A 23765-nucleotide genomic window follows, 5' to 3' on the forward strand; every position below is an offset into this window, starting at 1 on the left:
GGGTACCACACAGGTTGTCTAAAATGTGGGCATTCAAGACGTGGAGGCTGCTTTTGTTTCAGAGGGAGGAGTTGAAGAGGCTGCTGCATTCTGAGCACCTGCCTTGTCTCTTGAGCAAAGTACCTGGGAACCTTCCAAAGACAGGCTTGTGTCTTCCTCACAGTGTCCCTTATTTCTTCCAAGGATTCAAGGATAGCTGTCCTCAGGCAAATCTTGTTAAGGCTTGTTTAAAACCTATTTGGAAGGGAGTGCATCTTGTAGGTTTTATAAACAGTCAGGTTTTTCTTTCTCCTTAGAGTTTTTACTAGAGTTGAATTTTAGCAGCATAAGTATTAATGTAAATTTCCTGTAGATCCATAGCCTTGATGAACTGCATGAAAACATGCACTTTGAATTCCCTCATCTGTATGCAGGATGAGGGAATGCTGCTGCTCCCATTTTGATCCCTGAAAGCTGCAATAGCCTAATAAATCCAGAGCTGGTGCTGGCACATTAACCTGCATGGATTTGTGATTCCTGGCTGGAATTGTGCAGTCCCTGAGGTAGCCCTGCACTGTGCCTCAGTCTGCAGGGCATGGAGAGCTTTAGGAGGAGGGTAAAGCTCAGTATTGTGATGTGCTGCAGCCTTGCCCCTCTGCTGCCTGCCTCTAAGGAAGGAACCTGGATAAGATAGGACCTTGGACTTAACATGGTGTGATAGTCTCTGTGTTCCTAGATTTGCACGGGCAAAGCTGATATTGGCCAGGGCTGTGCTCTTTTTCCATGACACTTCCCCAGTCCTTCCCTTTTTTTTCTCATTTTGTTTATTTGCTTGTTCTTGTTGTTTTCCCCCTCCTCATAAGAAGGAAGGGTTTGAACTACAGATTTGCCATAATTCTGCTGCAGAATCAGTAACAGCTGTTGGAATTGTAAATGGCTTTTTGGTTGCCATCACAGAACCTGCAGTTGATCAGCTCTGCCCTGAGCAATAGCTGGAGACATCAGAGCTCTAAATAGAGAACACAGATGGGTATGGGAAGGGACAGAGTTTCTTTTTACTGGATGACTTTTCAGATGCTCTGAAGTGCAAAGTTGACTGGAGCAATGTCATAATGGGAGCTACAAGGAAGAGGAGCTAACAGAGAAAACGTAATTTGAATGGGAATATTTCTTAAATTGCCCCCTTCCAAAAATCCAGTGTTCTAGGAATACTCAGTGGGCAGAAGATGCTCCATACTTTTGTTGGGTCACTCTACAAGTTATTTATAGTGATAGGCTAAATAAGTTCCTGTGTTGTCTTTGAGTAATTTAAGATATTATAAACATCGATATGTTAATACATGGCAAACATTTAACAATCGTTTGTCAAGACAAGTAAGTCTTTAGATCTGACAGCTCCTGCTCCTGAAATGGACTGTATTAGAACCTAAACTTAATGAAATCAATAGTCATCACACAAGATGCTGCCTTTGTGGTTTTGGTAATGGGGCTGATTTATTCTTGTTTGTGTGCTTTGGCTGGTCATATTACATCTTCTGTAATTTAATTTTCCTCTCCTTCAATGCTGCCTTTTACTGCACTCCCTAGAAACACTCTATTTATTTGTGGGAGTTGGATTTTTTTGCAGTGCAAGTCAGAACGAGTTGGTGTGTTGGAAATGTGCAGTGGCTCTTCAATCCAGGTTGTTGCTCTGCAGAGCTGGGTTGGCTGTTTTAACACCCTGCAATATAAATTATGAACCTTTTCCCATTCATAGCTGAATTTGGACCCAGATACTCAAACAGATTTGCATTGAGAATAGGTTTCTGTAATTTGTTCTGTTCCAGCCAACCACCTGTATCAGGACACTTGTTCATAATTTCTGCATAGAGCCCTGTGAATTGCCTACATCTGATTTCTAAACAGTGTGATCAGTGCCTGGAAACGTCAGAAAGATGAAGAGGGTCTTTTGGGCTGGTGGTTCAGGAAAGCGAATCTCCTTCAGCCTAAATATGATCTGCTTCCCTGGACTTGGACAGAGGCTGTACCTGTTTTCTGATATTTTACTTGCCTGGGTTTCAGAACAGTCTGTGCCCCAGGAAAAGTGTAATGAGGAAGGAAACCCAGCCCTTGGGTGCTTGCCTAGAAAAATGGAAGTATTGCTGTGGCATGGATAGAGGTATTAAGTTATTAATATGTGCTAGGTCTGTGTCACTGTGTCTTTGCAGCTTGTGCTATCTCATTTAAAGTCTGTCCCTTTATAAACATCACTGCTTAATGTTCAACTTGGCTGGCATTGCTGTTTATTTGGAGCCTGAGTACTATAAAGTAATTACTAGAAAACATTGACTTTTATATTCCAAGTTTTATTTCTGGTCTTTGTATTTACTGAGAAAAAGCACGAAAAGATTGAACTAAGTCTTGATATTTAGGAAGGAAATATAAATAAATTATTACTTTTAGAATAATGCTTATATCAGTTTTAAGCGTTTTTATTTGCAGAGTGGACTGATGACTTTACATTTTTGAAATTAATGGAATTGAAGCAGCTTACAGAGTCACATTCTGCAAATCTTCCTCCCCCCTTTCTGATAATTATTGGCTAATTTATATCTATAAGAACACTTACAAATATTGTAATTAAATAATACAGAAAAATCAAGTTAAGGCTCAATAGTGTTCTACCAGCATATGAAAAGCATAGTGTCTTAATTAAAAGAAATGCAGGAAACTTAGTTATTGGAAACTATTTTTTACTGCTAGAGGATTTGTGGGTGACTAAGAAATTTATAGACTTGAGTTTTTTATTTTTTAAATAAAAGCCAGATACATGTCTTCATCTTTGGCTTGTTGACTCAATTTACTTGGATGGAATTTTTCAACATTTAAAACAAATTAAAATTCATGAATCATTTATGCTTAAAGGCACAAGCTTTTTTAGATACAGCAGTTAAGACTTAACTGGTTACATACATAAATACTGGTTTGGATATGTAAATTTTGTACTTGCTCCCTTAAAAAATGCAGATGAAAATTTAAATTGTTGGGATGCAGCTGTGATTACCTGTTATACAATAATTATTGTACTTGAATAACTGTTTATATTAGCATTGTATCATCTTTTTCTCTCCTGTTTCCTGCAAAAGCAGTGACTACTTTGCAGGACAGCTGTGAAGAAAACATTCCACCCTAGCAGAAGGCAACAGTGTGTTTTGTAAAGCTGTTTTGTGCTGCCTCAGTTGCAGTCTGCAATTTCTTGGTACTCAGGTTTTTCAGTGTTGATCTGTTGATCCATATTCACTCTTGAACTCAGGTTTTGCTGCTCTGTGCTGGTGTGGTGTGACTTGTTCAAGAGGGGAAGGTGTTGCTTCAGCCTGGTACCATTAGTATTAGATTAGGATCAGCAGTGGTTTATTCTGTGGTAAATGCAGCATGTGAATTTTTTTAAAATTATTATTTTAAATTATTTTAAATCCTTCTAATTGTTTCTTTTTTAAAAAATTCTTATGGCCAGCTGATTGCTGGTACAGCTAAGTGAGCTTTTCCACAAACATTTTGTAAACGTGACAGGCTTTACTGTGAGGTTTTAAACTGCTTTCCTGGAATTTGCTTGAAAACATGACTCTGAGAATGTAGGTGAGCAATCAGTTGATGTTGACAGAAAATGACAATTGTTCCAGATCAAAATGTCTGTTCTCTTTCAAATCTATTATTTGAAGAATATTTTGAGAATTTTATGCAGTTCAGTATTCACTTAGGAAGCTCATTTCTCTGCTGCTCTAGTACTCAGACTCCCAGTCACTGTAGCACAACTCTGGGCACTGTGCAGCTGCAACTTGGTTTTTTTTTCCTCTGGACATCCTTTGCAGTGGACAAGGGGGAGCAAAGTGAGGGGCTTGTGGCTGTACATGTGCAGATGTACTGCTGCAAACTTAATGCAGTTGAATTAGAATGTACAGTTTTTAAGTAAAAAGAAATGTAAAATAGTAGGCAAATTGGGAAGTGAAATAAGAGTGCACCCTTTTGGATGTTCCTTCCTAAGGCTGCTTTGTATGTAAAGTCCATAATTTGTACATAGAAGTCCATAATGGGCTTTCATTAAAATCTGTGTTCATTTTCTGCAGAAGGATTTTTTTAAAACACATTGCAATTGTTGAGAATGAGTTTTGATACGTGAGCCAGGTAATTAGTGTTTGAGCATCCGCTATAACTGGAAAACACAGTGTCTATGAGAGCAAACCTGTCCAGTCTTGCCCCTCAAGTGGCCTCTGCTTATTGAGTGACCCTTGCATTTCTCATGCAGCCTTCCCTCCTGTTTGAGATGCACCTGTGGATGGGTTTGACTCAGAACCTCACCCAGGAGCACGTGTGTGCCCCATGGAGCTGCTGCATCTGGGGGTGTTTGAGCCCCTCTTCATCATCATCATCACCAGTGTCAGTGTTGGCTGCTGTTGGTCTTGGCAGACTGAAAGACACTGGGAGGGGAACACGCTGTGGAACTGTGAAGAGTCATTTTAGGGAAGAAATATATGAGAGACTTGGCAAACACTTGGTTTTTGTCTTGGTAAACCAAAATTGCAAAAATTTTAGTGTTTGTTTTAGTGGTTTTGGTTTTTTTTGCTTTTTTGGTAGAAAGCCATAGAGGAGAAATTTATAGTGTACTAGGAGACTGGAAACTTCATAGTAACCCAAAACTCTCATGCTGTTTACTCTCCTCCACCTTCTACAACATTTTATTTCCCTTGTAATAATTAGTTTGAACTTTCCTCTATTTCTCTGGATCAAGTAATTTTCATACAACTTCAGGATTTTTTTTTAATATGCTTTAAATCTTTCTTCTAAATAATGTTTTTTATAGTAAAAAAAAAAAGCCATGAATACATTATAATTTCAATTTTCATGGTGTGTGAAAGATTTCTGCACTAGGTCTTTATTGTTTTTGAAGAATTCATCACCCTAGTTAAGAAGCTTAATATAAATTAAAGAAGGTATTAAGGAACATTAAGACATCAAAATGTGGAGCGTTCTTTTCCTTTCGATTGCTCCAAATGCAAACAAGTTGAATAAAATGCAATCAAAGGGCCTGTTTGGAGAACATTGAGTGGCTTTACAGCTGTGCTGTAGAGAACCTCTGGTAAGAGCATAATTCAAATAAAAAGGCCTTTCTTTCCTTCTCCTAATTCTCTTTGTTGTGGTGACAACAGAGTACAAGCCCGATAAAAATTTAATCACCTTATCTTTTTAAAGCAAATTGCATATTTGTTTACACACAATATACATAACATGAAAAAGCAAAAGCTGCCATCCAATCCCCCTCCCCTTCTAATCGCCTTAAAGGCCCTTGCCTAGAAGTTTTTTAAAAAAAACATTTAAATGTTTTAGTCTTTATTCTGAAGTCCCATTGTTCAGGATTGCTTTAAAAAGGCAGCCTGGGGGAAGATGAATATCACCAAACTTAAACTCTGGACCAGTGCTGAGCAGCAGATGCCTGGGATGTGTCAGCAGAGTTGGTCCAGCTTAGCTGGTGCCAGGCGAGGTGGGAGGATTACAGAGGGCCTGTGGATTGAGCACTTTGATTTGGAGCTGCTTTGTAATGAATTGCCTTTGATTCTGTGTCAGGTCTGCTGACCTGAACTTCTTCCTCATTGTACCCATTTCTGAGAGGCTGCTGTAGGAGATACCGGGCACTGGTGCAGGTTTTGTTGTTGTTGTTCCCTTTTCACTGGGATGATGAAGTTTTGGTCCCTTGCAGAACCTGTTTTTAGTTGTTTCTGCTCACCTTGGTGCACACAACATGAGCATTGTTGGTTTTGTTTATTTATTGTTTAATAGGTACTGGAGTGCTGACAAAAACACAATTGAAAATGCCTTCTGTGCCTTCTGCTGAGAGGCTCTGGGCTGAGAAACTCCCTCACTGGATAGAAATTTAGTGCCAAAGGCATATTCTGTGGTTTTTAAAATTATGAAAGCTCCTGTGCTTAGTGGTTTTTGGTCTATTTTTACATACCTAACTGTACTCTCAGGGGACATGTTTGTGATACTGTTACTTTTGATCTGAGAATTTAATCAACAAGGACTACCTCAATGATAAAACTTGTGACAATCTGTCCTATATAACAGTTGTCATAGACTCTCCCAGATTCTGCTGTGTTTATAGCTGCATGTTTCTTAGCACTTTGCCAGGAGGGAGAGAACTTGGAGATCCAGTGGTAGTAATTGTGATTTCAAACACTGTTCTGACTTTGAGTGTTTGAATGGTCTTGGGTATTTCATGCTGTCCTGCCTGTCATTTTTCTACTGTTGAATTGTATGAAGAACTTGCTGATAATCCCAAACTTCCAACATTACTTTTATATGTATTAACAATTTGATTCCTATTAGTTCAATTATTTTTTCATAGTTGCTCCTGTTATGCACAGGGCATTTTCCATGCATTCAGTTTTTGTTTCAGGAAGCTTGATGAATGTGTGGACAGAAATTACAGCACCCAGCATCAGTCTGAGTGATGTCTTTCCCTTCAGGTATGCTGGGCAGTGAGCACAAGACTTAGGCATGATCTCAATGGCTCTGTGGACCTTGAGTGGCCATCAAATGAGAATAGAGTTTTAATAATTGTTGGTATGATGCATCAACTGACATAATTGCAACCTTCTTACTGTCCTGAAAGCCCATGCAAAAATTAATTTGAAGATTTCCTACACAGGCTAGTGGAACAGTGTTGAATTTGAGGCCAGAAATATGATCATAGTGATTGTCTTTTAGTTCTGACAGTTGATCTGTTGTATTGTGTGCACACTTAGTGAAATCTAGACCTAGTGCGTGGTGCACTGGAGTCTCCCTGTAACCTGTATTAAGGTTAGTCCCTGCTGCACAGAAACACAAAGCTTTGTAGAGCATACAACTCACAACTGTGTTCCAAGAGTGCAAGGTAGGAAGTCCTCTGCTCTTAGGGTAGTTGCTCTATGAAGACTTGGCCAGGAAATGGTTGTGGTGCACTGTGCAGCAGCAGCAGCTGTGTTGGCCTATAAAATGGGCTCAGGTTTGGTATTCTCAGGTGATTTCTGCTGAAGGATGGCCAACTGGCCAAGAAATGAAGACCTTATGTCCCTTCATCTCCATGCTGTAATTTAGGGCTGATGGGTATGTTGGATTGGGGTGTATTTTGGAAAACCCACTGTAGCAACTGCAATTATCCTTGTAAAGTGTGTGGGGGCTTGTGTAGGTTTATGTAAGTAATGAGATGGATGCAGACAGTGCTGTGATACATGATGAGAATTTGTCAAGTTCGGAAATTGGTCCTGCTATGTGGTTTCAGATGACAGTGGTCCATTTGTACCTGGTGTTTAATAGCTGCACTTTATTTTTTAAAAACAAGGTTTAAAATGCAGTCGTATTATGTAAATTTGGGAAAACAGATAATATATCCTGGTCATCTTGCTGGAAGTTGAGAAATAAGCTGAATGACTGGCATACCCAATGCCCTGTGTTATGCTGGGTCTCCTCAGTGTGGGTGACAGGTTTAGGATGAAGAGAGGAGAGGGAAGGGGCAGGCAAGGGAAGAACAGAAAAGTGCACCACTGATACCCACTCAGCAGCCAGCAGCTACGGTGTGGTGCTGGAGTCTGGGCTCCATTTAGCAATATGAAAAATATCAGACTGAAAATCAAGACACTGACTTCATGTAGAAGGTATGGCAGACTAATTAAAGAAAAAAATGTGTACCAATTGAGCCTATAAAACTCTTCCTGACCTTGAGAAAACTCCCGGAGAGCTGTGGGAAACTCCAGTCTGTCCCCTCTGAACTTTTTTGTGTTGTTGTTTAAATATAGTAACTGCTTTTTTAATTAAAAAGAAAAATTAGATGGCATTTCAAATTGTGTCCATGGTGCCTTGGGGACCTATTACAGTACAAATTACCCTCTACTATTTAGTGAGGTCTTGTTTACTATTGTGTGAAGCGAGGGTTACCAGTGTAAGGATGCAGGACAAGAAGGGCCCTTCTTTGAAAGTCTGGCTCTGCACATGAAAGTGACGCCAGCAATTGGAAGCAATTTGTGGAATTGTTTGATTATATTAATTATGGCACCAGCAAACAGTGCTTGGGAAACAGTTTTGTTTTCTTGCATTCTTTCTTGATTGCTCGCAGCAAAAGCCAAGATACAGAATGTGCCTTTAAGGACTGCCGGAGAGCGCGGTTCAAGGCATTGTGTGGAATTGGCACTGAGCTTGAAAGGGTTGTGTCCGGCTTGATGGGAGAGTTTTCCAAATACAGCTTCGACCTGAACTTCACCCAGGTCAGCTTCTTAAATTAAAACAGCTTCTGTCTTCCTCATCAGGGAAGGTTGGCTCTTTCCCTGCGAAGTAGGAGCCCCTAATGAAATCCATGTTATTTCCAGTAGTACCACTTCTTCCAATAATGCCTTTCAGTCCTAAAGCCTGTATAAACTTAAATTGATACACAAGATTCAATCCCTCTCACCACTGAGCTGCAGCCTTCTCTGATGTGGTACAGGGCAGCTGTTCCCCAATTTATGGGAAGATGTTTCATTTGTTAAAGATTTCCAAGCAGTCTGCCATGCTGAGGCTGCAGGAGCAGTGCTGCTGATGCAGACTGGCTGGCACAACAGCGTTTGGCTGGGACATGGGGCAGTCTACTTCTGCTCAAAGTGGCTGGAAGATTTTTTATTTTTTTCTCTGTTGTCAAAGAATTATGGATGTTTTGTGTAGATCCCCAATACCATGCTGAACATTTTAGTATGTTTGGAAGGAAGGAGTCTCCTTTCTTGTCTTCTTGGAGGCTAGTTGCTCCCTGGCCAACTTCATGCTGTAGCCCTTTTAATATTCAGAAACCAGGCAAGGTGATAATAACTGGTCTTGTACTGGCCAGAAAAGAAAAATTCCTCTTGTCTGGAGTTTGAACTTCTAGCAGAATACTTGAGAGAGCTGACAAGTGATGTGAGAAAGGTGTTGTGAATTCAAAATACAATTACTGGAGAATTGTGAAGGGATTTACATAAGTAAAATTCGTTGCTTGATCTGTGAAAGTAATTGAAGCTCAAATCCTGATCTCCCGAGGGTAGTAAGGAAAGGAGTATCCCTTGTTTCTTGAGTGAATCTCTGGTCAACTATTACACTGAAATTGTCTTGGTAATCATATTATATTTGTTATCATGGTGATGAACACCTAGGAGCAGATTTGCCACTGTAAGAGAACTTAAATCTTCTGCCTAGCAAAGGTTTATAGGTGTTGACCCTGATGTTAGGTAGAGAATTCCTGCCTGATCCTGGGCTCCAGTTAGCTCAGGACACAGTTCCACCCCTGCTCTTTCTAAAGCACAATATATTCATGATAACAGATGGAATGCCAGGCTAGATAGGATCACAGGCTCTAGATGATCCAGGTCCAGTCCACTAGATGAGGTGTGGGGCATTTGAAGTCCCTATTATAGAGTTTATGGGTACAGTAACATGGTTACTTTTGTCCTTGGAAGGCTCACATAGATCTTGTTTTTCCTAATCAGTTCAGGGTTTTTTGTATTTGTTTTGGGATTTTTTTTGTGTTTTTGTTTTGTTGGTGTTTTTTGGTTTGGTTTTCGTTCGGGGTTTTTTGGTGTGTTTTTGTTTATTTGTTTGTTTGGGGTTTTTTGTTTTTGTTTTTCTTCTGGGATATTGAAGGTGCAAAATTGCATTAATAAAGTCAAAAGGTAGGATTTGGGGTATCTTGAGTAGAGCAGAAGAGCAGCAGAGTTGCTATGTGATGTAAGGAGTTGAAGCAGCTGGATGTTATATTTTATTATTCTTGTCCTTCCTGCCTGACTGCAGAGATGACAGAGATAACAGGAGAGGCTGGGCAAACAGATCTTCTCATTTTGGAATGCTTCTGCTTTTTATTTAAATCAAAACTACAGCGTGTTACTTTAGGGATATTAAGGGATATTGAGCTTTTCAAGTTCTTAGGGTGCATAGAAACAGTTTTGTAGAGCTGCTGATATGTTTTAGGACTAGTTGGAAATCAAGTGTGTGCTTTTTGGTGTTTTGTGATATTCTGAGAATCAGTTCTTTTAACACTGGTATTTCTATTAATTTTGCTGGAAACCAATGATAAATTTATTATTACTATTTTAAAGTTGATCAGAATGTGAAACAAATGAGAGTACTGCTCTATTTGAACCTTGTACCCTTCTTTGGACATAGGCAGCTATGTTTTTTTAAGAATGGTGTTTTTTAAGGGTGGGTAAATATATATATAGCTGTTGCAAGAAAAGAAAAATTAATTAGTTTCTAATTGTGTTGTGCTGAAATGCAGGTTTCTAGAGTTCTGAAATGCAGGTTTCTTGAGTCCTGCAGTACTTGCAGAAAGTTTCTATTTCCTTTCAGTGGTCCATCACTGCAGTAAGCAGAGGGAGAGGCTCCCTTTGTACTCTCTGGTGAAGCCCCTCTGCATCTCTGTGGCATGGATGTCTCCGTCTGGGCCTCTAATTATTTCTGATTTTCAGGTCAACCAGCTTTTGTACTCTCTGTTTGCAAGATTTGATGCAGGCACACACTCTAACTGTGTAATTAGGGTTCAGGTTCTGAGAGTTCAATTTAAGGAAATCCTGAAATTGTGCAAACCAGCTGTTCCGAATAATCCATTGTGAGTGAGGATTATCCCCAACACTTCGCCTCTTTCAAGTTTTGCTCTTTTTTTTTTCCTTCCCTCGGGAGGAAAGAAAAATGTCTGCCTGTCATATTAAAAGGTTACGTTTGCCTCGCATAAAAATTATTTCTGACATCAAATATGCTGCGTTAAGTTGTTCTCTGACGTTCAGTCAATTTTTAACATTTGAATGTTGACAGGAAACAAGAAATTGCATGTAGCTGAGCCTTCTACCTGCAGCATTCGAAGGAAGTGAATAGAATGTTTTGTTTACAGAAGGGAGAAGCAAGTTCAATTTCTCACTCAAACTCTACTCACAAATTCCTGAATGGAATGGGAGGTTTGGCAATAGTATCAGCAAGTCAAGAATAGTCTAGCAATTTCTTAATATGTAATGTAATACAGAAAGGAATATTTTCTATTCCCAGGGTAACTGCTGGTGTAGCCTCAGTGCTTTTTCTAACAGCATGGTGAGGATCCTGAGCCAGTGCTTATCCAGCAAACCATGGCCAGTGCTCCAGTGCAGGGTAGGATAGATGAACTTTTCATTTTGGCTGAAAGCAAAGTTCTCATAAATTGGGAGCGTTGCAATATTTTAACTTTGGTTTTTTCTCATTACAATTCTTATGCTGTAAGAAAACTGTGTAAACATCCATGCAAATATTTCCACATTCACCAGCATAGTTAGCAATAGGCTTTTTTTACAAGTGTGCACATGAGAAGGGAGTTATTGAAGTTCAGCAAAATAAATTATTCTGCCTGGCTGTGCTGGAAAGCATGCCCTGCACCTATATTATTACACCTGTTTTCAATGATGGGTTTATCAGTTGCTTAAAAATTGCTCCTGTCTCTGGCTGGGCTACAAGGAGATACTGTATTATCTTCCTTCTCATCTAAAGTGTGTCTGGCATTCAGTCTTTAAAATCTTGCTTTCAAACACAATGTTTCATTAGCTTTGAAGGAGACAGGACTATTTCTAAATATTGAAAAGAACTGTGAAAATAGGATATAGAAATACAGAGATGGGAAATCTGAAAAATTAAGTTGGGAAAGGGGGAGAGAGAGATAAAACTCCTGAAGGGCTGAATAGCAAGTGCAATTGTGAGTCAAGGAAGAAGGAGTTGAACTTGGGAAAGAAGGAACAGAGACCACCCTTGGAGACCTTTTGAAGGAGCAGGGAAGCAGAAGGCTAATAAGAAAAAAAGTCAACAAATCTGACAAGGGATGTTGATAAGGAATGACAGTATTAAGTGAAGGAGGATGTGTAGTGGAGAAGTTAAAAGTGTAAAAGGCAAAGTAGAGTCCAAGGTTACAGGTAATAGATGAAATAAATATTTATATGGGGCAAGAGCACAGAGGTGCTCCTTCACCCTGCTGCTGGGTGAGCAGAAGGAATTAGAGGAGCAGATACTGTGTCAGCTTTCATCCTCAACTGAAGCAGGAGTAAAAACAAAGCAAAAGCCAAGCTGCTGATGTTGCTGTGTGTGGGTGTTGTGGTCTGTGTCAGGGCTGGCATTCCAGGCTGGCTGGTGTGGAGCCTGTCCTGGCATCTGTGGGATCTGCAGCAGGGTGTTCATCACCCACCTGTGCCACAGCCTGCTCAGCCCTGGGCAACACTTGTGTCCCTTGGAGGGAGGCAGGAGCTGAACTGATTGTGTATTGATAAATTGGGTTTGAATCTATACACAAGAAGGGGTCCAGAGTTATTCAGTGTGGAATTTCCATCTGAAGTGGTTAAAATCTGTTTCTATGCAGATTTCTTATGTGAACAGTTGTAAAACTCGATGCTGCCATTCATGTAACTGTGTAAGATACTGCAAATCATTTATCTGCTAGCTTTTTATTTGTGAAAATTGTATAAAATACTGTGTTTTTCCTTTATCTTGTGCATGTGAAATTGTTTTTAGACTTGGAAAATGTTTTTCCTGATATGGTACTGCTTTTCATTTGAATTTAAAAATGCATTGTTTTATTAATATTATTTATAAATTGATCAGTTTGGACTAAATCCTTCAGACCATTCTGAGACAAAGGATATTAAAGAGTCTGTATTTTTATTTGTTAATTATTGACAGTAGTTGAAAAGAATGAAGTAGATTACACTGTTTTACAACTAGATTTTCTTATCTAACCTGAGTTAGTGGATGCTAAAAGTACATTTTGCATAAGCCCTTGTCTGGGCACTTCTTACAGACACGGTTTTGATGGGTAGGAATGAATTTGCTAAGCTTTCACACATCTTATGTGCCTTTGAGGATGGCCCATTAATATTATTAATACATAGGTATTTTCCATTGTTGTATGCAAGACATTTTTTAGAACTTTGAAGCTGAAGTATTTTATTTTTTATTTTAACACACGGACCTTTTCAATTTAATCCATTCGCAACTTGGCAAAATAAAGTAATTGTCCAGCAGAGGAAGAAAAAAAAAATCTATTAACATTTGCTACAAATCCAAGTAGTACAGGCAGCACTTAATTAATGGAACAGATTTCTCACTATGTGTTCAAGCTAACATAGCTATTGTTCAATAGAGATTAGACCCTTAATGTAAGTAAGTTAAACTAGACCTTCATCTAAAAATATCCATCATTTCAGCTATTAAAGCTCTGATGTCTTCTTCGGTGACAGATATATTTCCCTTCATTTCCTTGGTTTTGTAAAATGTAAAGTATGCATTGTGTGTAACGTGAGAAATCCACGGAGGTAGATAAACCCCGATTGTGCCTGTCTCTCTCTGCCTGCTCCTTTGTGCTGCTCCTGTCTCAGAGCCTCCTCAGCCCTGAGACCTGCTGGCACCAGAGCAGAAAAACAGAAAATGCCATTTGTCAGGGTATGATGCCAGCCACCTAATCTGTTTGCAGAATAGGGCCATGGGATCTGATTAGGTAATTTAGATACCGTGTGAGTTTAACCATACCTGAGCTGCCTTTGGCTGGCAGCCTCTCACTCCACCACTAGGAATTACCACATTCTGCATTTCTTCTGTAAACTCTACCTGGAAAACCTTATTTACAGATAGGTGTTGAGTGCTGCAGGTGAGGTACCTTTGCTTCTGTGTGGAGGTTAGTGATAGGGTGGAGGTGGTGAGATGGCTCAGTTTGAGATGCATTTCCCCCAGCAGAGTTCCACATGCAGCGTGTCTTTTTTCTCAAAAACAAAAATTTTTCGGATATGAGCTGCTTTGTTTGAACACCACAGATGCTGTGCCAGGTTTCAGCTGTGTTGGGCCATCTGAGTTGATGTCACTGATGGGTTTGAAGCTCAGTTTATCCATGGTGGTTCTTTCACCCTTGTGCCGAGGGTCTCGACAGGGTGAGAGTCCAACCTGTGGGCAAGGGCTTGCAGAGGCAGCCTGGGTTCTTCAGATACCCACAAGGGAAAATTTTGGCTGCAATTTTAATGCCACATCTCCTCCCTTCCTCTCTCCTTTCCGCCAATTAGCATTTTTTGGAAATTAGAGTCTCGCAAAGCCTGCTAACATAAATAAAAGTGTTTTAGGATTTGTTTGCTTTAATTAAAATGTGTCTTTCTGAAAGGATTTAGTTAAACATCTTTCTTAAACAGTACTGTGCCAGTAACAGCAACATTTGTAATAGTGATAAGACCCAGAAAGGGAAACCAACTAGAAAGCAAAATGAAATGTTTCTTTGTCCAAAAAATAAATGGTTGTCTCAGGAAAGTGGAGGAAACCCAGTGCAGGGACAATTACAATTAAGTTGATCAAAACAGTAGAAAACATAAAGTATTAAATAAATTCTGCAAAGGTAGCGAGTGGGGCTGCGTGGGGTCACTCTTTCTGCTGTTTTTCTTTTGTTTTCCCCTTTTTTGACTGTTGCTATTTTTTTTCTATCAGCACCCATGATGCTCTCAGAGCTTTCCAAATAGGAAATAAGTTGCTTTTCATGTAATGATAAATTATTTTTCGTAGTGGAGATGGAATGATTGTAAGGGTAATGCTATTAATGGGATTTATATGAAAGCATCCAATTAAAAAATCGAAACAGCTGCATCAAACATGACTCTACAATGTAATAAAATCATATAATAAATATGTGGTCCTGCCACACCATATTACCTAGTTTGATTAATTGAACCTTACATGTGCAAAGATAGTCATTATCAGACTTCTCAGCCATCAAGGAAGAACAGTCTCAATTATTTTCACAATGAAATAATCATTGCTTTTTTTGTGTCCTGCCATCTGGAAAGAGAAAACAGTAGCTGCCATGACTGTGAAATACATGATCTTGCAGAACTGTACAAAGTTGATTCTGCTTGATGCTGGACTCCTGCAGCCTTGATGTGGGCTATAATTTATTTAGTTATATACAGAACATGTTACTTTTCTCTTCTTTTGAACCCTTACCCTTTTTTCCCTTTTTTTTTTTTTTTTGTTTGGGCTTTCATTTTAATTTGTTTGTTTGCTTTTTTTTGTTTAGTTTTCTGGTTGTTTTTTTTTTTTTTTGGGGGGGGTGCTGTGCATGGGGTTTTTTTTGTTGTGAGGTTTTTTTGTGTTGTTGTGGGGGTTTTTTGGTTGTTTTGTTGGGGGTTTTTTGGGTTTTTTGGTTTTTTTTTAAAAAGAAGACCCCTCTCTCTGTGAAAGTCTTCCCACTTCAGAGCCTTAGGGATGGTTTACAGCCTCTGGTTGTGAAATGGCAAGTGGGCAGTTTCCTGGTTTTGCTTCAACACTTCCTCATTTCCTCCCTTCCCTTGGCCATGCTCTGGGAATGCTGCTGCTGCAGTTTGCTCCCTGGCACAGCAAGGTGAGCAGGTGGGCTCTGTGTCCCCTTGCCATCAGCTGTGAGTGCCCCTGGATGTGTCTGAGCTGCAGCAGTTCACCTGTGCCCGTAGACCTCCTGTCTCCAGTAAATCATAAGCATCTCAATCTTTTTGTCAGGCTGTGATATGAGAATCCGCATCTGAATTTCAGTATGAGGAGAGAGAGGCTGATTAAGTGTTTGAGATAAGGTTATGTGACACCACAGGTTAAAAATACCTGAACTGAGTTTGGCCCAATGCCTGAAAACCACATTGCAGCATATTCAGGTGGCGCTGAAAAAGCTTCTGAGGAGTTTGTTGCCTTCTGCTTTATGCAAGCACTTCTTCAGGAGTGGTGTTTTACGAGCTGCATCTCTCTTATTTTACAGCATTTCTTTGGACTTTGCTATCTTGCATTTCTCATATAAAATGTTACCAGTGTGTTGACTTATAAGAAAAAATAAAGGTGTCATAAACCCTATACATTTAAGAAGAAAAGGACAAATATTTGTTTGGCATAAATGTCTGGAGAAACAGATCCCCAAAATACTATGCAGCTTAATTCTAGTGCCCCTGAGCAATAAGCAGTGCAAATTGAAACCCCTAGCAAATACTTTGTCTTAACAAAATAAAAACAAAACAAAAACCCAACAAACAAAAATAAATACAAAACCTGACTAATATACAGTGTTCAAGTTATAAAAAAGCAGTGTGCTTCTGGTAAATCCAGAAAATAGACTTAAAGAAATTAAAGAATCTTCTGAGTCTTGTGACTCTCTGTAATTTTAGTGTTTTACCAGTTGTTTTTTATTCATTACTTATATTTTTATAAATATTCTTGGTGATGACAAGAAACTTTGGGTATATGTCTAAATAATAAGAAAGACCTGCCAAGTAAAGAGTTAGACCAGGCAGGCTGGCCTGGCTTGTTTAAATTCTTTCTTGTTTTTTAATACTTTAAAAACTGTAGATGGACACTGAAGGACTCAGGATACTGCACTGGATTTGTGGTATCATTGTTGTGAACTTTGTTACGTTTTAAGACTTCTCTTATTTTCTGTGTTAATTACCATATTGCAGGAGTCTTACGCAGAAATGCGACTTCCCTAATGAGTTTGATTTACTTTCTTATTTTCTTTGGTTGATTTCAGATGAAAACATGCCTGCTCATTTTTTCTGGTTCTCTGAAATGTGATGTTGAGTGTGTTAGTCATGTGTGTTCTTGTTCTTTTACAGATGGGCTGAAGCCAGATACCAAGATGCTGCTAACTGCTGCCTCCAAGAAGAAATCTAAGGGAGGGAAGGGGGATATGACCAAAGAGGATGAAAGCAGCAAGAATGATTCAGCCCAACCTGTTACTATCTCTCTTATCTTTAAAAGATATGTTTTTGACACACAGAAGAAAATGATTCAATCCTGAGGAAGCAAGAGAGGCCTCTGATTACACCTCAAAGTCCAGACCCTGAAATGCATTGAGGTGGAATGTGTTTCTTGTCCAAATGCATTAAACCTGTTCCTTCCTCGCAGACAGAACCCGGAAGCTCGAGCTGACTCTGCCCCCTTCCAGTGTCTGCAATCTCATATTGTTCTGTTCAAATTTGCTTATTTTGTCATCTCTGTGATGTGCATCTTTATGGCATCTCAGAGAATGCCACCTGCCAGATGAGCACACTTGGGTGTGCATTCTAAGTGCACTGTTTTCCTGGATAACTGTGTTGAAGTTTCTCTTGATTTAGAAGTTTGCCACCACTATTAATCTAAATCAAGACAAGATGTGAATTTCTTGTGACCCACAGAGTGAAGCTGATTATTCTAGGTTTACTTCCTTGAGCAAAGTGGGGTACAGAAGGCACATTAATAGGTGAAACCTAAAATGGATGCTTCACATTCCTTAAGTTGCAACTGTGTAAGATGCTATCTGAGAGATTGTATGGATGTTTTTTATAAATATGATTTCTATCTAGAAATGTTTTTCATATTAAACATAATGATCTGTGTAACTGGAAGTCTTAATTTTTCTGTTTGCTGTTCCAAAGGTTCAGAATTTATCTTTGGTGATATTTTATGAAACTTTTCTGATTTTCCTGCCTGTTCTGCAATGAATGATATTCCAAAACTGTTTTCTTTTCCCTTTGTTTTTTTGGTAGCCAAAATGCCTTTTGTGTGTGAAAGAAAATGTTGCCTCTGGAAATAGTCAAGGGCTTTATTTCATTAAAATAATGATAGAAGATTGCTGCATAAGCCTTGTAAAATGAGTGTCTCCAAGATGCTTTAGAAACCATTAGTTTTTAATAGGGATTTCATGGCTGCTTTAGCTTTTTCTCTCAATTTCATGTCCTAGGCTCATAAAAAGGAGAGCACTGGTAATATCCCTTCCTTGTTGTATACAAAGCATAGGACACCTTAACATGAGAACTAACAGCAATTCCACAGGTACGAAAGCTGCAGTCTGGAACAGAAATTGGACTTGGCCTTGGCAGCATGGCAAATGTTAGTTCCTGCCTTTTGAACAAAAAGAATACCTGCTTGTTGATGCTGAATAGCAGCCTGTCAGCTATAGATGGGGACCATATGTATGATGTAAGTGCCTTAGTTGCACATGGAGGTAAATAATTGCTACATTCATTCTTATTAATCGTGTCATTATTTCCCTTGATGGGCATGAGTCCATCATGTTAACATGATCCTGATTTTTTTTTCCACTCTTTTCCTTTTAATTTCTAGGTTACTGAAGTGGCTACAAATGGCAAAGCTATCAGCTATTGAGAGGATATCTACAGCTGGACAGTTGTGTGAGACAGAGCAAGCCTGGTGTCTAAACTAGGCTGATGGTCCCCCTTTAAATCGGGACAGAATTAGTGCTTTGTGTAATAATCCCAAACAGTTTCTGCTGAGTGAGTCCCAGCAAAGCTTTAGCACATCCCTTAAGATTATGGGGTTTGCTTTCAGTGTGATCCCAGAGGAATTAGACAGGCAACTCCAGCTATTGGCTTAACGTAACTTGTGCTGCCAGCCTTGCTGGAAAATGTATCCTTCTGCAATGGAAAAAATGCATTTCACACTCCTGTCACCTCTCCTTCCCCAGTTCTCTCTTCTTCCCAAACACCCCCAAAAGCAGTCTTTGGAAAGAATATTTTAATGTTATCTTTCTTTTAAGCCTTTATCAAATCCTGTTTTGTACTCTGCACTGTTACCTCTGCCTAAGATACTGCAGTGATGGAACATAGAGAAATAGATGACACTGAAGGAACAGTGCTGCTATCATCTCAGGTTAGTCTAAAACTTATGGGTATAAAAAATCCCTAATTAAATACTCTTAGTTATTAAGGAACTTATATCTGTATAGTTCTAGTGTCCTTGCCAAATTTTAAATGGGTTGCTAATTTGGAGTATTGGAAAGAAAAGGGGAGTGATCAGGAAAGGTGCTTGCAGAGTTGTTATCCTTTCACTTACAGGGTTTTGTCTTTCTCATTTCTAAGGCACTTTTGAGTAGTTCTGGAGAGGAGGGTTGCCAGTGTAAATGGGGCTATGTATTTTTACAAAAGCCTATCTGATGAATGTTTTCTCCCCCACACCGTGGATTGCCCTTAACAGGATCAGTAAGTCTGTTGTTATGGAACTTGATCCCTTTGAAAACTCATTAACCCTGAACACTTAGATTTGCAACCCTCTGCCTGGCTGAAAGGACTCCTGGTGCAGGGAGTCCCATGGTTTATTTGCTTGGGGTACTCCAGGGGAGTGAACAACAATAATTCCAGAGCTGGACCTACATCCCTTTCTCATGCAGTCACTTGTAAACATATTTTTGAATTCTTCCTCCAGTTTTTCATTTAATTTCCAGACTAGCGTACTAACTTGGCATTTTTCTTCCATCTTTTCAGTCTAAGACCTGATCTCCTCCTCAGAGCTCCCTTTGTTCATGGTTTCTCTGTGCTCTGGCTCTGCTCTTGTCCTGGAGATCCATGGCAGGGCTCCCACGACGATTGCTGGGAACCCAGTGAGGTGGGGAAGGCTCTTGGACTGCAGCTCATCCCAGCTCCTGTGTGCCCTGAGGAGCTGCTACTGTTCAGGATCTGACCCTGGGCAGCTCTGATGGACCCACAGGGGCAGGCTGTGCCTTCACCTGCCACCCTACCCCATCCTTGTGCCTTGGAATCCTTTGCAGAAAGCCCCTGTCCCAGAGTCTCATCCTCATTTTGCTCCTGATGCAGAGCTCCCAATGTAGAATTCCAAAGGGAGAACCTAAGTGTGCCCAAGAACTTTGATTATAATGTGCTATTACTGCAGATCTCTGGCTGCTGTCCTGAGGCTGTTGGATACACATTCGAAAAAGGGTGAAATGGTGGAACAAAATGATTATGGGAAAATCAAAGCTTTTAAAGACATTTGTAGGATGAACAGATGTTCAAACATTCTTTTATTTGGTTTCCAGACAGACGTAGAGACTTTCCTTTCATCCTCATAATCAGTGCATTATGCTGTAATTTGTAAAAATGGCATTAAAAAAATATTAACAGGGTCATATTGTGATCTACTGACTCTGTGTCATTAAACCGTGAAGTTAAGAACGGCAACTGGGAACATGGGTTAAATGTTGCAGAATGTACTGTACTAGCATATATTGTCAGACTGTGTTATAATGAATCCAAAATAGAATAAAGATGTAAGGAGTTTTTTAATACTGCTAAGGTTGTCAGTGTTGCAAAACTAGAAATTATTACGGTTGTGCAGATGTTTGGTGAGTAATACATCTTCGGGTTGTGGGGAGAGTAGCAGGGAGAAAAGGTTTGTTTTTACAAGCCTGTTTTCTGCTTTTCCGTGGAATTTATTTTGGGACTGCAGTCTGGCTTGTGATCAAGCCAGAGGTCTGGAGCCAGGAGGGTCAAAACTGTGCTCATGGTAGCAAGGATTCAGTAGGTGGCATCCTTTGCTTGGAATCAAAGCTGAGTCTCCCCACCTAAAAAGGGGGTTTTCACTGGAACTGAGACAAGGGTGTGCATCAGGCTTGCAACCCTTAAAGAACAGCTCCTCTTAAAAACAACAATGCATTTAATGTCTGGGACAGAGCCATCAACTCCAATCTGTTGACCAAAGCCTGGGGCACTGGTGTCCTTTCTGTGTATGCTTCTGGCTCAGCTCAAAATGTCTCTTAAATTCTCTGTTACTTGGTAGCAAGTAATTGCCTATGGGAAAGTGAGCCATCTGCACCAGGGGAGTGTGTGCAAGGCATCTCTTTCTGGGCAATAGCACTTTCCTTGTCTGTTGGACTCTGCAGGGGTGGTAAAGCAAAGTGAGAGCCCACCACAGCTCACGGGGAGTTGCAGTGGTGAAGCCACAGTCCACCCCAGAACTGTTTGCCTCTCACTGCTGGGAGAGCAGCTCTGTGTTTACATCTGCAGAGTGCTCTGGGATCTTGTGAAATGAAGGATGAAAGCCAGCAGAGGAATCCTACCTTATTAGCAGTTTCAGAACCCCTTCATGTTTCCCTTATAGTTTAATATCCACACTGAGCTGGAAATATCTTCATTTACAAACACATGAGTTTAAACAAACTTGTTGAGGATATAAATAGAATTATTTTAAGAGCCTAGCACTGGGAGCTAATGCGCCAAGCCTGGCAGAAAGGGAAGGACTGTATGACTGCAGTCTGTGGTAAGGCCAATTTTGCTGGATGGTGGGCACCCAGAAGGAGTCCAGGGGCTTGGGGAAGCTGAGTTTAAGTGAGATACCAGCAGTCTTCTGGAATTCCCACAGATTGTCCTGTCGTTCTGTGCAGACTGGGTTAAAAACATCAGTTTAGCCTGTAGACAATAAGGAAAAAGAGTACAGTGGGTCTGCTTATTTCTGCTTATTTCCCATTGTCAGCACCAGAATATGGAGTCTTTCACATTTCCTGCTGTGCTGGTTGAAGTTCCAGTTGTTGGGTTTCCATTCCTCAGTAAGTGTTACAGTTCTTTATTTCCATTTGTGTGTGTGATATGAGTGCTTTTCCAAGGTGGTGCAATCAGTCTGCAAGACTGGGATCTTCCACTTCCCCCTCAAGGTAACTGGCTTGGCAAAGGTGAGTCCTCGAAGGGGCATCTAAGCCACACATTTCTGATATGCAGTTGTTACATTTTCTAGGAAAAGAAAGGGAGAGAGAATCTATCAAATTCTTATCCTTTAGTATTTCACAGTCAGCTGTGAAAAGAACTCATTGAACACAATCAGAAAATACTGCAAGATCATTGGTAAATCTTAACCCTGCACTGCTTTACAAGGCACATTCTTAAAAATGAGACACTTTTTTTGACTATTGAATCCTTGCCAGTCCTGCCTGTTCTACTTCATATTTCTTAACCAAAAGGTAATTTGAGGTCTGGATCAAGTGCTGCTAAACTGACAAGCCCAGCAGTGAATGAGGTGCCTGCTAACACCCTTGCACTGGCATTTTGGCTACACTGATCTGATTACTTTTGATCCTTTAAGAAAACTAGACTGTTCATTAGCTCTAGTGTGTTCTGTTTAGATCAATTTCTTCTCCTTTCAGTGGAAGTCATGCAGTTTTCTTCTGTTTTGGTTGATCATTCTGAGATTTCCCAAGGGCCTCATTCATGTCAATCAGAGAGACTCCATCCTTTTTGGAGCACAAAATTGGTTTTATTAGGCTGTATGTGGCCCCCATTCCGATGTGTAGGAGCCAGTTCTTTTATACTATTTTCTGTGAAAACTGATATTTTAGTGCCTATAACTTCAGTCTGACAGTTAGGAGTGATCCATGCCCTCATGGTGAATTCATTCCCAAAACAGCATTCCATAAGGACAAGCTGAAACTTAGACCCCACACAGAGGTTTTGCCTAAATTTCTTAGTTTCTGCTAAAGTAAGCGATCCATCGTCTAGTTTTCTTTCTTAAGCCTCACTTCAACCAAAGCTGACTTGAACTCTGCACTCTCTGACAACACAGTTTTGTTACCTGGAAAGGTCAAGGTCTTTCAGAAGCTCTTCTAGACACTGTTAAGTTACTGAAATATTATCTGCATTGGTGCCCAGCTCTGTTAAATGGATATGGGAATTTTTTTTCTGCAGTGCTGGCCGTGCTGTCTGTGAGGACAGTAGAAATGCAGATGGGGTACTTAGTTACTTATTGTACAGGAATAACTGAAATTATTCCTGTCAAAACATCAAGCATCTGAGAAGTGTCTTCTCTTGTACATCATATTTGTTTCATCTTTAGATGAACTAAGGTAGGTTTAAATTGCTGATGAATGTGGAAGCGAAAAGGAAAGGATGGTTTTGTGTAATCTTGCCTTTTAAACATATTGTGGAGAGCTCTGGAAAGAGAAGCATTGTGTTCAGAGAGAAATGCAAATCACTTTATACTTCAGTGTTGGGAGGGATTTTGTGTTGTTTTTAACTGTGAAGATTGATCTGTGCTTAGAACCCCACTGGGTGAGTGGACAGTTTGGTCTCCATCCAGTTCTAAATTGAGCTGTAAATCTCATTTGCCATCTGGCAAAGCATGGCATGACTGGGCAGTTTCAGGCCAAGGTCTGGATTTTCATCAGTGGAAGAACACAGAGGTTTGCCAGATTGGAATGAAAACAAAACTGTCAGGAGCACAAAACTCAACGAGAGGCATGGGTTTAGGCTGAAATGCGTTTGTAGAGATGCTAAACTGCTGTAATAATGGTATGTGAGCACACTTATTTAGTAATTCTGCTGTTACAACAGGTACATAAATGTTTAAGCATTAGAGCTTAATATATACAATTTATTTTATTTGTTCAATTGAGAAAAACTCTTACAGAGTATTTTGATTTCTCAGTACCAAGTGCTGACAGTATTTGACAATTTTTGTCTTTGATAAATGATGCATTTCAAAACCACATGATTCTGTACAACTTGCCCTCACTTAGGTGTTTGTGCAGTGAATTGATGCCCAACTGATGGGTACAAAAGTGGGAGAATGAATTTGGTCAGTTCTCCACTGCCACGTGTGGGATGTCACAGGGCTGCACCTGAGTCGTCAGGCTGTGGCTCCTGCTGCTTCTCTTCCTTTGCACTGATGGGTTTGCTGTTGCCAGCCTTGAGGGTAATTAGTCCTCAGAACATTTCTTTCCTGTGACAAAAGTAAGAGGAAATCTGTCATAACTTTTTTTTTTTCGTTGAAGCAATGCAGAGTTTGTCCATATGGTCCATATTTGGTTTCATCCATCTTGCAAAGGCAGGTGATTAAATGGATTGTCTGTGGATTGCTATCCACCCTGACATAGAAGGTTCATGAAAGAATTGTCCCACTACTAAAACAGGCAGAACTGAACTTGTGGTAACTGTCCACAACTATTTGCTTAAAACACTCACATTAAAGTCATCTATGAAAGAGCAGCAAAGACACCCTTCAATTTGTATATAAGGCTTGCTAAT

The 23765-nt window shown here is 39.9% G+C and overlaps 1 protein-coding gene across 2 annotated transcripts in view; it reads left to right on the forward strand.

Moving 5' to 3' along the window:
- Nucleotides 1-20041, forward strand: part of EEFSEC (eukaryotic elongation factor, selenocysteine-tRNA specific) — a 123074-nt gene extending 103033 nt beyond the window's left edge. For both annotated transcript variants that reach the window (XM_033071872.2, XM_033071870.2), the window contains exon 7: nt 16596-20041. In XM_033071872.2, the coding sequence (XP_032927763.1) occupies nt 16596-16780 (185 nt within the window). In that variant the 3' untranslated portion in view covers nt 16781-20041. The remainder of the gene's footprint in view (nt 1-16595) is intronic.
- The last annotated feature ends 3724 nt before the right edge of the window (nt 20042-23765 follow it).

The sequence above is a fragment of the Catharus ustulatus genome, chromosome 13 (genome assembly GCF_009819885.2).
Source record: "Catharus ustulatus isolate bCatUst1 chromosome 13, bCatUst1.pri.v2, whole genome shotgun sequence".
Lineage (NCBI taxonomy): Eukaryota > Metazoa > Chordata > Aves > Passeriformes > Turdidae > Catharus > Catharus ustulatus.